Raw genomic sequence first — 17,960 nt, 5'->3', positions numbered from 1 at the left:
ATACAACAGGACTGCCCGTATTATAGGCTGGGGCTCGCCGAATATTAATATAGTATATTCAGAAGCTGTAAATCGGTATGTAGAAGGGAAAGTAGAAGGTTGGCAGCAGCAGCAGCGGAAGTGTAGATATAGCTGTTGGCAGCCTGGAGACGTAATCTCTAGGCTCCGCTGCTGCGGCCGCTGCTGCAGCCGGCGGCCGGCAGCCTGGCTGCTAACCGCCCGCCTGTATTCTGGTCACGTAATCCAACACTAGTAGTCTTCTACTTTATGCTAGTGCTACTAGAATACACTGTACTACTATACATAAAGGGGATAATAGGCAGTTGGCAGCCTGCTGTTAACTACTGCCGAATCGAACGAATAGGCGGTTAATAGTAGACTGTTGATCGCTGTAGAATTAAAGATATATCTATACTACCTGGATTTCTACTACATCCGTCAACTATCGTTAGGTCTACGTTACCTATCCTTCCATCCGTATAGTAGCCCTGTTGGTGCTGACGAAGTGCTTAAGAGCCTGGTTGGGTGCTGACTTAGTGAAGGCATCCGCTAGATTATTGTCACTATGGATCCAGCGTACTTCGTGAAGTTTACGTCGTTTATACGACTGTTGCAGGGCTATTATATTGATTATCAGCCTCTTCTCCTTAGTAGTACCTAGTTTAACCAGGCATTCGTATAGCAAATACGAATCCATACAGACGATTAGTAGGATCGTTAGCAGCTGTAGGTAGGTAGTAATGAGATTAATAGTGGTGGATAAGGCGTAGGCTATATCTACGCCAGCAACTATACCGTATACCTTAGAGGCCAACACGCTGCATGTAACCCTCTTGCTCTTAGTGGAGCTGAAATAGATAATATTGCTAGTAATAGTGAATTCGTTGCTGTTAGTGCTGCTGTTAGCGCTGCTGGCAGCAGCTGGCATCTTATTAGCTAGTATTATCACGAAGCCTAGTTGTAAGGATAGATTACTGTTATTAGTAAAGGATCCGTTAACAAACACGTAGAGCTTGGCTGTTAATAGGTTGAGTAGTATAAACGTAAGGCTGTAATCTAGTAATTCCATCTGCTACTAGATATAGCGATTAAGGTTCTTTATATCCTCTAGTGATAGATCCTGGTGTTGTGTAGCAACTAATAGATTAAAGTAGGCCTTAGGTTGGTAGATTAACGCGATGTAGGCGCTGCAGGCCTGTTACTTAACGTACTACTACTTTACAGTAGGCTCGTCAGCTGTAATAAGCTGGAGCTTCTTGCCTTAATCTTTCTGCCGTAATATAATAGTATTACTAGCTGTATTGCTGGCTGTATTACTAGCAGCCAGGCTGACGATCCTACTATTAAATATAAGTAGTTCGTTAATAGTTAACGTCTGCTTCGGTTTAGCAGTAAAGGCAGCCTTCTGCAGCTGCTTATCCTCTTGCTGTAAGAAGGCCTCGTCTAACAGGCTGAGGGTATCGTCGGTCTACATGCTAACGCAACTAAAGTCTAGATTTATAGGTAATAAAATCAACAGGTAGGGGTTATACGACGATGTAACCATCTAGAGATTCTCTTTATAGTGGCTGTAGTACGTTGCCTACTAGTAGGTTCCAGCTTCTATAATACCGTATAATAGTTTTACAACTTCTATAATAGTCCCAGGTGGATACTAATTACGGATCTACACTAGCAGATAGGTAAGGATTATACGGTTGAGCTCTGTTTATAACTATATATAGGCCTGGATGATGTCTTACAGCTATAACGTTACTCTAGGCTTATTAGAAAGTAGGGATGGAGTAAGTGCTAGAATTAACTGTTAGCTGGCCTGCTAGATAGTAGGCGATTAGGTAAGGATGGCCTTCTTTCCGTCATCTGTATATCCCTATATAACGAGCCTAGACTTCTCGTACGGCGTATTAGTAGTCTTGCCCTTAATCTTGTTGACGATACACGACTTAAAGATCTATATACCACTATATTAGGCCTCGTTAAACAGTATAAATCTAAATACGCCTTAATTAATAAGTGTATTAACCTCCTTCTTGTCGGACTATTAGAACGGCAGGCCTGGTGTTGTAATTACACCCTGTTGGCGTAGTTGGATCGCTAGCAGTAGGTCTGCCTGTTCCTTATTAGATAGAAAGGTCTGCTATACATCTATCTTGTAGGTAAATTAATTAAAGAAGTAGACCGTTAGTAGTAGGTGCTTCTGCAGGCAGCCTAGGCGACGTCTAACTGCCGCCAGGCTAGGCGCTAGATCAGGCGCCAGGCCTAAGTTAACGACGATCTCGTTAGTAGTCTACTCTTCCGGCTGGGCTGGCGCTGGCGCTGGCGCTGCTGCCGGCTGGGCTACTACTACAGCCTCATCTAGATCTTTATAGTAGGGTTTTACAACAGTGGATCGGAAGGTCCTTAGGCCATAAGGTAGATCAACAGTGTAGTCTTTACTATTAGTGGCGATTAATCGGAACAGGCCCTGCCAGCCCTGCTTCTCTTGCTACACTTGTACTAGCGACTATATTAGTAGATCTAATGTAGGTTGGGTATCCGGGCCGTTGCGGGCGGCTAGGGCATCGGCCACCTAGCGGCAGGCGTGAATTCGTTGTACTTTATTAGTTGCCTTCTGTATTGCTGCTGCTCGTTAGGTAACGTTAGGCGAGGGCGTAGAATCGTCTACTACATGTAGGTAGGCGCCAAACACAAGCAATGTAGGCACTAGACCGTTAGGCCTAGCTGTATTATTAATTAACTTAACTGCTGCTTGGAGGGCTGCTTCTAGGCTGGCAGTTAGATCTTCTGCCTGTATTATCTTATAGGCCTAGCGCAGTAGTATATAATATCTTTCCACTTTGCTAACGCTGTTGTAGGCTTCTACTAGGATCTTCTTGATGGAAATACCTATTGATCTAGCAGACTACCTGAATTCAGCCGATTGGAAGTTGGTTCTAGCGTTAACAACGATCTAGTCGGGTAGGCCCTAGTATACGTTGATCCAGTATAATCGAAGTGCTGCCTACATCTCCTTAGCGGTTAGATTCTTAAGGAATCAGGCTGCGTTAAACGCTGTAGCTGTATTAACAACGTAGAGGATAAGCCTGCTGTCTAGATATAGTACGTTAATTATTAACTGGTAGTTAAATAGGTAATTATCGTTATAAAGTGTGAATTTAAACCTAGCTGGGCTTAGGCTGTAAAGTTGGTAGTACTAATAGACCTTTGTTAGCTGTTTGATTACTACTAGTTCGACTAGGTGGCCTGCCTGCTGGAGGACTTTGTAAAGACGTTAGATTAACGGGTGCCTGAATCGGCGGTGTAATCGCTATAGTTTAACCTCTATTAGATGGTTCTAGGCTATCTACTACTCTTTCTAATAGTCTAGTAGTATCTATAGGTAGCCCTATTTTCGTATGACAGGCATAGTGGTATCGCCCTGCTGGAGGACGTTAGTAAGGTTGTTAAATCGGATACCTAGTCGATTAAGGTCCTATAGGTACAGTAGGAATAAGGTGTTAGTAGGTACTATATGGAATATAATAGGGCTGAAGGGTATAGGAACAGTAGTTGTTTTAAGTGATACTAGTAGATCTCCTAATCTAAAGCGAATGTTGGTATTACTAGTAGTTAACGTATCCAGCATAATAGATAGATCGTTGCGTTAAAGCGTAAGGAGCTGCTAGTAGCTAGCTGTAGAGAATCTAGCTGCGCTAGAATTAGGTATAATGCTCTAGAACATTAAGGTAGAGTATTAGTCTTCTAGCGTGAATACATCTACTAGATTACTTGTCTGTAGTTGTATTAATTGTTGGGGTTAGAAGTCTTCCTTTGTTAGTATGTAGTTGGCTGCCTGGTTAGATAGTATAGCTGTAATCTTACTGCTGTTAAGGGCAGTTAGGCTTGTAAAGTACGATGTAGTGAAGTACTACCTACTATCGCCTTCCTTGTTGTTACTACTGCTGTTACTGTTGTCGTTGTTGTTGTTATTAGTTAATCTTACAGCCTGGTAGTATTACGCAATTAGATCGTTAGCATTAATAGTGGATTCTATATTGCTGATGCCCTTAATACCTTCCTGCCAGGCGAGGAACTAGCTGTATACAGTAGTTGATAGATCCTATACGTACTAGCTGGCCCTAAATTAGTCGTACGCCTTACGTCGCTCGTCTGCTGTATGCTTTGTTAACCAGCAGCCTGGCCGGCTGTAGATGTAGTACTTCTTTACAGCAGGTGGAGGAGGCGTATTTCTATTATAGCCAGTAGGCTGATAACGTAACGATTAACGTAACTATTAGCGGCTGAATCTAGAGGTTCTACTACGCCTATTATACGTACGGTTAGTCTAATACTGTTCTACTAGGCTAGCTGTGAATTACTGTTGTTGTCGCTAGGCTGTTATACCTATTGCTGACTATAGTTGACTACAGACTCCTTTGTATGTAGGCGCTAGGCTGAATAGGTAGAGTTTACACTCTTATACGCCGCAACAGGCGCTAAGCACCTAGTTACGTAGTGCTTTGTTAGACTAGTAGATTGTTATAAGCGTATGTTAGATCTTAGTAAGCTTATCTAGTAGTAGCTCTAGGTATTCCACCTTAGATTTATTAGGGTTGTCCTAGATGATGTAAGGTAGGGTTGTATTACGCTACTCTACAAGATAGGTCTAGCGTGCTTCTTCCGTCTTAAACTTCTACTTAATCCGTTAGACTATAGTGTGGAAGTCTAGTAGTATACTAACTTGATAGAGGTAGTAGTAGTAGAAGGATAATGCTGGACCTTTTAACATAATGGAGATAGTGCTAGCGAAGTAGGCTTGTAGTATCCCTACTTTATAGCAGTTATTATAGAAGATAAGCAGCTTGACCTCTAAGACGTTGTATATACTGCTGCCGTACTTCATCTCGTTAGTATACAGCTTATTAAGATCTATAAGCTGCCTAGCTGTAGGCATGTAGTCTGGTATCGTCTGCTGCTGTTAGACGACTTATTGCTGTTAAACAATGTAGGTGTAAGTTGTAGTAGGTGGAAGGGCTGGGTGCTAGGCAGCCTGGTGCTAGATAGGCGTATGCTGCCTAGTTGGTTGTTAATCTGCTGGCTGGTAGACAGTTAGCTGTTAGGTAGTCTGGTTGACTACATGTAGAATAGTTAGCTGGATTAGCGAAGTAGTAGATGGTGATGTAGTTAGCTGCCTCTACTTCTATACAGCCTGGATCTATACTACAGTTAGTAGTGGATTCTATATATCGTTAAGGAATTCCAGGTTGGAGATAAGCTGTTGGAACAACCTATTCCTAGCAGCTATCTTTTTAACCTCTATATTGGTCTATAAGTAGAAGGTATCTAGTTGGAAGACGTTGTATATTCTCTTGGCGATCCGCCTACTATCTATAGCGATGTAGACGCTATTAGTAAGGAGGTATTCTTATAGATACTTAACGATTTATAGCGTTGCTGCTACCTAAGTGGATTTAGGCTACTCGTCTATAGAGTAGTAGATCTCCTCCTACAGCCTTCTGCCTGTAAGGTTGTTAATCCTGTACTATTCTATTATAAAGACGATTGTAGAGTTAACGTGCTGCTTTGTATTATCCTCTGCTGCTAGCTTAAATATAGCTATGTTGCCTCAGGTTGACTAGTTAATGTAGCTCTGTAGGTTGGGTGGAATAGGTATAGTTATACTGCTGTTGGTTGATGTAGATGGAGCAGCAGACGGCGTAGTAGACAGTGTAGTAGATGGGGCAGGTGATGTCATCTTGGGCGATGTGGTGGATCTTCCAGGCAGGTAGGCTGACAACACCTTGATTACAGGCGTTTCTCTTTAGCTGCAGCGTTAGAGGTGTATACGTTCGTTAGGCGGATTACTACTAGTTGTCTAGAAGACCTTTTGTGTAGGCTGGGTAGTAGGTTGAACAGTAGGTTGAAGAGGTAGAAGGTTGAAGTTGAAGTTGTTATTATAGAAGTGGAAGTAGAAGGAGTAGAAGAGCTGCCGCCAGCTGTCTTGTGGAGCTGGCTGGTGGCGGCGGCCGGGTGGACGATCTGCTGCTGCTTCTAACTATATGGAAGAGCTGGCTGCTGCTGGCAGTAGTGTATAGAAGAGCTGCTGCTAGCGGTAGTATAGAAGAGCCGCCGTTGCCGCTATTGGCCCTGTTGAAGTTGGGTTTTCTTGGTGTAGTTGGCTGGGCTGCGTAATTACCGTCAGTTAACGTGATTGTTGACGTAATCAGGGGGAAAAGTGAGGTTATTAATAATAATCCTTGTTGCTAGGGGTAGTGTGGGTAATAAGGTTAGAAGAAGAAAGTATATAGGTAGGTAGGCGAAGTAGGTGGTGAATAGGGGGACTGTATAATGGATGCTCTCCAGCTAGGCGGAATTAAAGCCTGTTTCTTCTGGAGATTTAAAGGTATTACGAGACCCTAGGCAGGCTGGTTGGAATAGACTAAATAGGATCTACAATAGCTTCGTTAGCATAGTACCGTTAGATCTACCTGGACCGGTTGGAACGGATAGGGGGATCAACAGCGACTGTCTCTTCTGCTTAACCTTGCTGATCTGCGGTATTGTGGTTGTAGTAGTGAAGCTATCTACAAATCGTAGTGGTTGTGAAGTTAACTACTGATTAGTGTTGGAATCACAGGGTATCTGTTGTATACAACAGGACTGCCTGTATTATGGGCTGGGGCTCGCTGAATATCAATATGGTATATTCGGAAGCTGTAAATCGGTATGTAGAAGGGAAAGTAGAAGGTTGGCAGCAGCAGCAGCGGAAGTGTAGATATAGCTGTTGGCAGCCCGGAGACGTAATCTCCGGGCTCCGCTGCTGCGGCCGCTGCCGCGGCCGGCGGCCGGCAGCCTGGCTGCTGACCGCCCGCCTGTATTCTGGTCACGTAATCCAACATTTACCCTAGTCAATATGTTTTCAACTCTAGTCGCTAACTATATTTAAAAAATACCTTTAACTTTAAATAAATCTCCTTTCCTTTATTTATCGGTTTTCTTTAATTATATTATAGAATAATACTCACCTCATCTTATACGTTTATTATATATCACTTTTACCTGTTTTGCTTACTAAAATGTTAATGAATTTGACCTCCTGTCTTTAGAGACCTATATATGTTATACGCGGTGTTTTCAATGAATCTAACTCAGATTCATTGTGGACATTATGTTAGGTACAGCTGGATCACCTGCCGCCCTAAGGTTGCGCTGCCTAAAGGAGCAGGGGTAATCGGGTTAATAGGCATCTTTGCTGTTATACAACATAGTTATTTAACATTTGTAAAGGAAGTGTTGTAAACGGCCTTGCTTGGCTAGGATTATCTTAAACTACCGGGTCAGGGAGCGTGATTGTCAGTTAGATGCTGCCGGAGGGTTGACGTACACGTGGGGCTGTTATTCATTAATATAGGCTTGGCGTTCACTAGACGCTGTTATGTCATCTATCTTCAGCTATGTTGCAGATGTACTGGAGACGATAGGATTGTCTGTTATTCCAACGCATCCAGTTGCACAAGCGTTGTGTTTTCAACTATAGTCATTGACCGCGGGCTCTATCCAGCGCGTATTTCGTCCCGCCTCTCGCCGAGATCGCAGCTCCACTAGACACCGTTGTGATGCATCACGTCCTGACGTTCTCCTCGCCAGCATCGATCCAAAGTCGTCGCTCAAAGCTCGTGGTGCTTGGAGAAGCCTCGTGCGAAATTGCAAGCTATGCTCCAACCCATCGCGTGATGCCTAGTCTCAAAGTGCGATGCGAGACTCCTGACACCTGCATCGCATCATGACGCGTTTTCTTGAACAGTTACATGGCAGTTCTAAAAACGTTGCTGCCTTGCAGGCAGCGGAGAGAATGTTCTGCAGCGGAGGCGGATCTGCCCGTCGTCGCACCTTCACATTGCGAGTGGTGAGGCCTTCGTCCCGCCACATGTACGTATCTACGTTATTCCGTGTACGTATCTCAGTGTACGTAATTCATCAGTGATAGAGGTACTCTCGGCTGCCATGCTTTCTTGTTCAACGCTTATAGCATCATCAATCTGGCTGGATCCGGAGACAACTCTGGTTCTGCCCAGGGTGCTCGCCACCCTCCACGCCTAATCCCCGACTCAAATCATGCAGCACTTTGCCTCCCAAACACCTCCAAGCTCCAGGTCGTGCTGTCGTTATCAATCTTCGTCATCCGTCACGCACACCTTCTTTCAACCCCCCGCAATATACCCTAGCTGTCGGTGATAATGCGGCACATGATATATCCCTACTTCTGCACAAGTCTCTTCTTCGATCATGTCGAATGTGATCTGGAGCCGGTTTGATAACAAGGAGTGTAAGTTGCGAAATCATGTAACCATGCTGTTAATCCATTCGGACGAGCTGTCGTAGGATCAGGAGTCTCAAGTCGAATCCGGGAAGATGTGTGCCTTGTCCATTCTCCTATAGATAAGCTACTAATGGCAGACTCTTCTCAAAGAGTACGATCCCCTGCTGAAGCAGACGTAGAGAATCGTGAGGAATATGGATATATGCATTCACATCTCCTCAAGGAAGCAAGCATCCGGACTAATTACAATGTTCTAAATCCTAACCTGGAATGAAGGACATGATAAGTCGCTTGCTAGAATCCTAGGCCTTTAGCCTGTCCTAGATAGCACTTGGACACTAGCCTCAGCCTTAATATCCTTTGAGCTAAATCCGGCCCTGAATTGGAAGTTCCCCTCCGGAATGGTCCACCTCTGTTCCTTGGTGTCCCAAAAGCTGACATCCCTTCTCGCGAGTGGGAACACTACTGTCTGCGACTCTCCAGGCTCAAGACGCACCTTTTCGAACCCTCGAAGAACCTTTACTGGCGTACCCTCTGGCGTTGTGCTCTGAGGGAAAGATAGATAAAGCTGAGGCACGGCAGAGCCCTTTGAGCCTCCCAAATTCTTTATCCCGATTGTTGCCGTGGCCACTTGTTCCCATAGATCACTCAACCCGCCAGGCTCTATCCCGTTGGATGGGTTTGCAAAAGGAGATAACTCGCTACTGACAGTAACAGCTAGACTTTCGTTCATGCCGAACTCTGTGTACGATAGCCCGAATCCAAACTCGTACAGTGGCTCGATGTTGTTTTGGTCGAAATGTCGGTAGTCGATCATCTGTCCCTCGGTGAAACCCGAATGCCATTCGTTTGGATCAGACACTGGCTCCGTCAAATTGACGATATCGGGACCGTAATCTGACTCATTCTTAGGGATGGTGTACGGAAGCCGGCCGGACGGCTCGACAGCGCCCCATAAAACATCGACAATGGAGTTTCCTGTCTGTTCTCCTGGATAATGCGCTGCAAGAATGGCTGTAACGTTCTCATTGTCAGCCCATGGCATAAGTACAACACCGGGCCCATGGACGATGACAACTGTGTTTGGGCACATTGCCGCCGTGTTTTCCACAGCTTTTGTCGCATTCCACTGTAGTTCGGTGGAATCCCTGTCATTGCCCTCGGTACCGTACGATTTAAGAAACAACAAACAGACGTCGGGGATTGGATAGATTGTTCTGAAGCGGTCGTCAAGCAACTCATTGTTGTCGAAGATTGCTTGTACTCGCCCACCCGTGGACTCGACGTGTTCCCGAATAGCATCAAAAGGTGCCACTAAATTCGTGTGTCGGACGGTACCGGAGCCACCGCCAATATCGAGAGTACCCATTTCGAAACCTAAAGACTGGCTGAGGTCGAGGTACACTGAGCCCTTGGACGGGTAAGGAGCGTCATTTCCGAAAACACCGACGTTAGTCTCGTTGGTCAGAGGCAAAGTGCGATTTGTGTTCTTCAAAAGAACCGTTCCCGCAGCACCCAAGGTCCGGATAAGCGCCGCGTGGCCTCCGCGAACGTCGCGGGCTTTGACTGCCGGATAGAGGTCTGGCGTTGGGATCAGATGCCCGTATTGATAAGTCCAGAACACAGCGCCGGCAGATGGATCGACCGACGGGAAGTCGCTGTCTTGGCCAAGAAGAAAGTATGGTCTCATTACTCTTTCAGCCATGTCTGTAAGACGGGCCATAGGCACAAGGCCATTGTTGACTGCATTCAACAGCGAGTCGCCAAAATAATGAGGTCCAGCCGCGGGTATGTTGCCTGGCATTTCCATGTCGAGCCCGGCATTGGCGGGGCCCAACGTGTCGTGAGTTGCAGACCAGTCTGAAACAACATAGCCCGGAAATGCCAACTCGTCCTTGAGAATGGACATCATCTCGGAGTTTGCGCAGGAGTAGTTCCCGTTGACCCGGTTGTAGGCACACATAATAGTCGCTGTACCAGCCTTTACAGCATTTGCAAAGGGCCATAGGTACAACTCGTGCAGGGTGCGGTCGTCAATGTCGGCGGATATGGCCTCAGTGATTACTCCGTTCTCGTCGACAGTGGAGGACCGTTGAGTTTCTTGTTCGTTTCCGATGTAATGCTTTGAGCAGGCTTGTACGCCAACAGACTGAATGCCTGAGACCGAAGCATTCATGGCGATGCCTGCCAGGTAAGGATCGGGGCCAAAGCCCTCCCAGTTGCGGCCTCCGCGGGCGTGACGGCCCATAGGCCCTGAAGACGGTCTGCGTATCGTTAGTCAACATGCCACAGGCGGATTTTTGAAACAAGGCAAACACTGTACCCTAAATGGACGTGAGCTCCTTTTGCTCTGAACTCCTCCCCCAGTGCGACAGCGCGCAGATACGTGAGATCCCTATCCCAGGTAGCCGCCGTCGTGATTCCAGAAGGAAACACGCTAACGCCGTCTGATCGCGAATAACCACTCGGTCCATCTGACAAGCATATACCGTCGAAGCCAAGTCTCTCAATAGCGCCAATCGTGCCTACGCAGGCTAAATTCGGGGTAAGGTAACTTCCCGTGACGATGCCCACTTTCTCTGCGGTGCTTAGCTGAGACACGAAGTCACTGGCCAGTTGGTAGGCATCATTGGAAGCTGTGCACATTCTTCAGTAAGATCCGCTATGTATGAACTGATTTTCTTACATCTCAGGTACCTAGGAGAGGCATCTGCGGCCACGCCAGGTTGAAGTAGCGCGGAAGCTACCGCTATGAACAAAGTTCTGGGCCGCATGATACGGAAGTATATGTCTGGTTGTTTCAAAGCAGTCTCTACTTCGTCATCTGAAAGATGCTTGCTGAGTGTTGACTAGAAAACGGGAAAGACATGGACGTCTTATGTAGAGTTAGTTTCTGGTAAGAAAGTAGTTGCGGGAGTCGTAATGCCACGCCCCCCACCCTTCAACCCTCAAGGATGCAAGGTAGAAAATTTAATTAGAAGAGGGTCTTAGGTGGTCTCTTTTGTCATTTTTGTGTCAATGCGGCGAGGCTCGTTGTTTCTGTGAGCTCTTCGATCTGATTACTGAACCTCGGTGTAAGTGGCTAATGTCGTAACCATGGCTCAACAGAAGCTTTCGTAACAGCAGAACTCTTGCGCGCTGATAATGGATCAAGTAGGAACCGATTAAAGTCTTGGAGGCAAGGTAGAGTCTATCAAGGCTGACTTCGACCGCTGATTGTTGGGTTTGTTTTCAGCATATTGAATTGTTGAGTTTTCTCGCATTGGTAGTGCTGTCATGCTATGTTTAGGCTGTCTAGGGTCGAGGTGGGTTAAGGTGCACGGGTACACATATCGATTTCTTTCGTCTCCGCTAACACGCGGAAGTTTCAAAGTGGATAGCGATTCCAATATCCACTCGCTGACGTTGACGGCAACGACATGGCGCTCGATGATCTTGTCATCGCCTCGCGAAACAATCGGACCCACCCAAGCCGCATCCTCATCCCCGCGAAGAATAAGCTAAAGTACCCCACATACAAGTGTGGAGATCTTCACTTTTGTATGTACATGGTACAGCGGAATATCTTTGACACTCTCCATCGGCAGGAACATTGCCGTCGAACACACCAGCTACGCCCCAAACTCCCGCAACACCTCGCATCAAATTTCCTCTCCACTCTACGCATGCGGTCAGTGTGGCTGTGATGTTGCCAACCTGAAATGAACACGCGTATTGCGCTACTTGTGGTGTAGGAAACTGATCGACTAGTCTCTAGTCAAGTCACTTTCCCTAGAAAATGCAAGCACGACAACCTGATATGGCGCTTTGAGAACCTGCGAGTGTGCATTATTAAGTAATCATGAATCCTTAAACGCGTATAGACATCAACGAACCAAAGGTAGGCAAAAGGCGAATACGACAACGCGCTATGTAATTGTGATGTGTTTATCAAACGAGTACAGACAATAGCCAATCAAGATACAGACGATGCGAATACGACAGCCCACGTTAGCGCTTCGAGAGCCTACAAGCTTGCAATGTTGAGTAATCGTGAACTTTTAAACGCGTGTCAACATTCATTAACTGAAGGTAGGGAAAATGCGAATACGACAACGTACTTTGCAATTGTAAAAAGTTTTGTTAAACGCATATGGACATTGACCGATCAAGGTAGGGGAGATATCTTTCAGCCCCTCCTGACTCTGCCTGCTATCTCAAGTTCTGGAGACCTATCCTGCAAATCTGCCTTGTGAGAGGAGGCTTAGCGTATTCGTATTGCTGCAATTTCCAATTGAAACAATGCGCACACTTAGCATACATTCAGAGGTTGAAAAAGGGAGACAGGGGGAAATCGCTGCGAAGGTTTATTTATATCATGGTGCCGCAGCGACTTGACTAAGGAATCGGCTTGATCTGCAAGCACCTTGTGCGGTCAAGAAGCTTTTTTCCTGCTAGCCCCAGGTTCAGTCAACTTTTATATCAAACCCCCTTTCCCCCCACTATTTTTCGCCCCGGTCATTTTTTACGCAAAGACATATCGACGTTAGCCACATCATGACGACGGACAACAGCACGAGAGCTGAGGATGCTTCCTCTGGCTACATTCTCTATCACTATGAGCCGTCCATGGCGGCGGCTGTTATCTTTGTCATTGTGTTTGGAGCTTCTGCTGCGCTGCACATCTACCAACTATGTCGAAGTCGGACTTGGTACTTCATTCCATTCGTAGTTGGATGCCTATGTGAGCTGCCACTCAAGCAAGACATTAACACTTCGAACTGATATTTCCTAGTTGAAGCAGTTGGATACGTTGGCCGAGCTATATCGGCATCAGAAGCACCCGATTATACCTTGAAACCATACATCATCCAGTCAATCCTTCTCTTGCTCGGACCAGCACTATATGCTGCGTCGATTTACATGATCCTTGGTCGAATAATTCTCCTCCTGGAAGTAGGGGAGTACTCTTTGATCAGGCCGAACCGGCTGACTAAGGTGTTTGTATTAGGCGACGTTTTGTCATTTTTTGCCCAGGGTGGGGGTAAGTAAATCCTATCGTTCCTATCCTCCTAGAAATAATGACAGAAACAGTTTTCTGATACTTAATACTCTCAGGTGGCGGAATGCTTGCAACAGCAAAAAATCCTGGCTCTGTTAAAACAGGTGAAAACATCATTGTTGTCGGCTTATGCATTCAAATCCTCTTCTTTGGATTTTTTATGCTTGTTACCCTTGTCTTTCATTTTCGTCACTTCCGTCATCCAACTCCGCAGTCCCACAACATCCAAACACCATGGACTAGGCTTATCTGGGTCTTATATGCCGGCAGCTTATTGATCATGGTGCGGTCTCTATTCCGAGTTGCTGAGTATATTGAGGGTACAGAGGGGAACCTGCAGTCAAAGGAAATGTACATCTACCTGCTTGATGCTTTACTGATGGGCCTTACGTCGATACTGTTCATTTTGTTCCATCCAAGCCGGGTTATCACCAAGCGGGCCGGTAGTTTAAGCATGGGAAAGAGCTCGGAGATACTTGACAGTGGATATTTGATGGAAATGAGGTAGTAACGTCAACACTTCTAGGAAACTTCTAAGTAGTAGTAAAACAGTGACATAGCTTTATAGCTATAAGCGGTTTTACTAGTCTTCACAGCTGCAAAGGGAAGGCCTTACAGTTACGCACGCTTGTTGCTCTAAACCCTTACTAATAACACTCTAACTTACTTTCCTCCTGTGTCTCCAAAAAAGAGTGGATCTGGTTTCTTAGCTGAGTGTATCCACAAAGGAGAGGGATGGGGAGACCCCGCTAGAGCCCGAGCAAAGGTACTAAAGGGAAATGCAGTGGAAGAAAAAATGGGAGTGAATAATGTGGCTGGTCTTTGTAACTTTGGAGCCTACTATGCTTGCAGAGGGAGATAAGAAGAGGAGCCCTGTCTAGAGTCAAGAAGGAGGGGGGCTTCTCTTCTGTCGTTACGTTTGGGGGTTCGTTTGCGACTTGGCTCGTGCTGTTGAGCGACTCGGAAAGTGAATAAATATACCCCCCTGTGGGTGAGATATGCAATTCATGCTGCTACGATCAGACACGCTCGTTGAGTATTACCGCTTGCTCTATTATCTGTCTCCGGCTTCCAAACCAGGCATAACCGTGCGGTCCATCTCATCCAAGTCATGCGTGGAACAACGGACCTAATAATCGGTATTCAGGGCTTTATCAGCATCTTGCTGATCCTGATGCTTGGCAACGCCAGCGCCAGCGGCTACGACGGCGGCTGCGACGCAGTAGTGGAGGAAGACTAATCGCCCCTCTCATGCTCTTCGCGGTCTATCCCCTCTTCCATTTCCGTGTTCAGGCGCATTAACCTATGTGAAGTCAACTGCTGCCCGGCTTGCAGAAACCTAAGCCATGATGCCAATATGCATTGCCACCTTTTCGCACAAGTGCAGATTAACACACATTGATAAATCGGGTTTCGCAAGGAGCCGAGTCTGATTGCCGTCCGCCCCCTCCCTTAGTGCCTAGTCGAAGGCGAGCGTTGATTGGCCATCGATTCCTGATTTGTAAGCTAGAGCCGAGTCAGTTTGCTGGAAGTGGCATCCGGACACATCCGAAGTTTCTAACCACAGCTTATAACCACAGCAACACACCATCCTGTCATAGCTACAGACAACTGGCATCGGTCCAGCCCTACAAACCAAATCTCAAAATGTCGACAAACAAGCCAATTCTCATTTCAGGCGCTGGGCTCTCCTCGCTGCTCCTCGCACAATCCCTTCGGCAATCCAATATCCCCTTCAGAATCTTTGAACGTGACGCTTCATTCACCTTTCGTGCCCAAGGCTACCGCTTGCGTCTGTCAGCAGAGGGTCTGGACGCCATTGAATCGGTTCTTGACTCGCGAAAATGGCAGCGCTTTTGGGACAAGTGCGGTAAGACCGGCGGCAGTGGCTTCACTGAGCTCGACGCCACCACTGCAGAACAGAAGGAGCATGCTTTCCGTGAGGAGCTGTCATCTCGGGACAACAAGATCGTCGGGATCGCCAGGGGAAACATGCGCGAGATGTTCGCCGAGGGCTGCGAGAAAGACATTGAATGGTCCAAGAGCGTTACCGGCTACGAACTGACACAAGAAGGCGTCCGGGCAATCTTTGCAGACGGAACAAGGTCTATCGAAGGATCGATGCTTGTAGGAGGCGAGGGTATCTACTCCAAGGTTGCAAAGCAGGTCTCGGGCGGGAGGCTCAAGGTGTACGATACAGGTGCAAGGGGCATTCATGGCCAAGCACCTACGACAGCCTTCAAACACCTGGGCGAAGGTGTCTTCCGACTGCGAGACGGCACGCGACATGGCGGCACTGTCAGTGTCATTACAAACGTACGCTCTAGCGACATGGACGACCCGAACATCAAGTTTGGCTGGACGTTGGGTGGTCAGCCAGGCGTGATCAGTGCTCCAAATGACGACATCGCAATCGTTGGTAAGCAAGCAGCCGACATGGCCAAGTCACTTACCAAAGACTGGCACCCGCATTTCAAGCCACTCTTCGACGACATGGAGGAGTCCGAAGCTGCCTTCTGGAAGATCACGTGCTCGACACCGTGGGGAGTACCTGAATGGCCCAACGAGCCTCGTGTGACTGTCATTGGCGATGCTGCTCACTCCATGACTCCAGCCGGGGGTCTTGGTGCTAATACAGCGGTCCAGGACGCTGCTTTACTTGGGAGGTTATTACGTGAGGCTGGTGGGTACAAGCCTGGCGTCACGGCGGCGTACGAGAAGGAAATGAGGATATATGGCAGCAGCGCTGTTCACAAGAGCTACTCAATTGCTGTCGGCATGTTTGGTATCCAGATTGATGAGAATTCTCCTACTGTATAGCTAGAAGACGTAATCGAGTTTAGAAATGCATTCACCGTCACCAAGTTAATAAGAGGCGATATGCCTGAGCTCGGTTGTTGGAGGAGAAGGGGCATGACCAAAGGCATGGGTCCATCTGGGCTACTTCGTTATAACTAAAGAAAGAGGTGCCTCTGAGTCGCCATTATTCGTCGCGCAAATTGAAATACTACCGCCTGAGAAATCAATATACACTACTCCAGCACCTGAAGCCCTGTTCCGTAGTAGGATACTTTGGGCCGGAACTGTCGTCTCCTATCTGGGTTTCAATGCCGTTCAAGGTAGTGTACGAAAAGCCATAATTGCCCTCCTGTATCTTTAGACCAGTTGTTAGGAAGCACGATGTTGCCCCAGCTGTGACCTTCTCGTCCAGCTTAAAGACTTCGTTCCCAGCCGGTGCTCTAATGGGCCATGGCCTCAAGGGCTCCTCGGTAAACTTGAAAACTAGAGATCCAGAACCGGACCCACAGACCCTAATCAAGGAAATTGACTGGGCCAGGAAGGTGCCTATCCATGGCCCCTTGGATTGATGATGTCCCTCATTTGTCAAGCCGATCTGGATGCTCGCGATCATGTCCGGGGTCACGTCGAATAAGAATCCATACGTTGTCCCGGCCGTAGCGGTAAAACCGCTTACAGGGAAGCACGCCAAAGCACCATCCCTCATTAGCTCGTTAAATGAGGACAGAGTCCCGGGCGCAGGAGTGGCAGAGGATGGCGTTGGCGCAAGGGTTGTAGTCGACGAGACGGCTGAGCAGTCCCTGCAGCTGAGGTCCTGTCTTTTGAACTTGGCGCTCCGAGGACGGCCGCAAACGCCAACCTGACCGTTATAGACAACCTGGCCCCCGGTGGGAGATAGCTGGTAGGCTATATCCATGAGGAGTCCTTGCATGTTGGCGGCTACCTTTCCAATTTCATACAGTTCTGGGTATTCTCCAAGTGCGAGAAGATATGCTGCAAGACCGGCAACGGCGGGTGCGGCTGTGATGCGTCATGTAAGCGAGGTCTGCCTTTTTCCAACATATAGACTACGGACTGGGATTACTGACCAAAAGATGTGCCATCATTCAACCGCGTGCCAAAGAAGGAGGATTTGGTAGCGCACCGAAGCTGGACACCAGGAGCCATGACGTGAACCAGAGGTCCTCCTTGAGAGAAGGTGGCATTCTTGCCGGTGTTATCAACAGCTCCGACGTTAATGACTAGTACACCATCGCCAGCCATCAAAGCAGGCCAGATATTAATGTCAGCAGCTGACCATTCTCCTGACTAGACATACACAGTCAGCTCAGCACTCGACGCGTGGTAACTCAGCCTACATAAAGCTACTTTGGCGTGATTTTTGTTTCCAGCCGCTGCGATAACGATAAAGTCCTCGCTGATCATTTTGTTCACTAGTTCTTTCATCGTTTTCTTGCTGAATCTATATGTGTTGTCATTACCTGGTCTAGTGAAAAGTGGAGACTGTCGATGGTGGAAAGGCTCCACGTACGACAGCGGGATATGTTGACGATAGCTTTGCCCTGTAGGTTCTTGATTCTGATGTCTTCCAAGATCTTGTCCAGAGCGTCATCAGTGTCGGATGCCTGGGTTCTAGCTTTGACGACAACAAGGTTAACCTTTTTTGCAACACCATACATAGGACCATTAACCTTAGAAGCAGGTTCGTAAACGAGAGCGATATACGTTTTCAAAATCATGTACGGCGGTGATGGTTTAAGGCCAACTTAGCTGACAGTCCTCAAGCGCTCTCTATTCATTCATGAAAACACATTCCTCGAG

The 17,960-nt window shown here is 47.1% G+C and overlaps 3 protein-coding genes across 3 annotated transcripts; 1 reads left to right on the top strand and 2 right to left on the bottom strand.

Annotated features, from left to right (window-relative positions):
- Positions 1-8,609: 8,609 nt before the first annotated feature.
- EsH8_II_001586 (beta-glucosidase) lies at positions 8,610-10,547 on the bottom strand (the record flags this gene model as incomplete). Its single annotated transcript, XM_083264884.1, has 1 exon — positions 8,610-10,547. The coding sequence occupies one exon, from the start codon at positions 10,545-10,547 to the stop codon at positions 8,610-8,612; it is 1,938 nt and encodes a 645-aa protein (XP_083122206.1).
- A 4,440-nt stretch (positions 10,548-14,987) lies between these two features.
- On the top strand, positions 14,988-16,160 carry EsH8_II_001585 (FAD-dependent oxidoreductase; the record flags this gene model as incomplete). Its single annotated transcript, XM_083264883.1, has 1 exon — positions 14,988-16,160. One exon carries the CDS (start codon positions 14,988-14,990, stop codon positions 16,158-16,160), a length of 1,173 nt encoding a protein of 390 aa, XP_083122205.1.
- Positions 16,161-16,362: 202 nt separating this feature from the next.
- On the bottom strand, positions 16,363-17,878 carry EsH8_II_001584 (uncharacterized protein; the record flags this gene model as incomplete). The annotated part of the gene is made up of 3 exons (XM_083264882.1): positions 16,363-17,159; positions 17,228-17,443; positions 17,671-17,878. 3 exons carry the CDS (start codon positions 17,876-17,878, stop codon positions 16,363-16,365), a joined length of 1,221 nt encoding a protein of 406 aa, XP_083122204.1.
- Between the last annotated feature and the right edge of the window lie 82 nt (positions 17,879-17,960).

The sequence above is a fragment of the Colletotrichum jinshuiense genome, chromosome 2 (assembly GCF_051148585.1).
Source record: "Colletotrichum jinshuiense chromosome 2, complete sequence".
Lineage (NCBI taxonomy): Eukaryota > Fungi > Ascomycota > Sordariomycetes > Glomerellales > Glomerellaceae > Colletotrichum > Colletotrichum jinshuiense.
The sequence above is the reverse complement of the archived record's forward strand: the minus strand, read 5'-3'. Positions and strand labels throughout refer to the sequence as shown.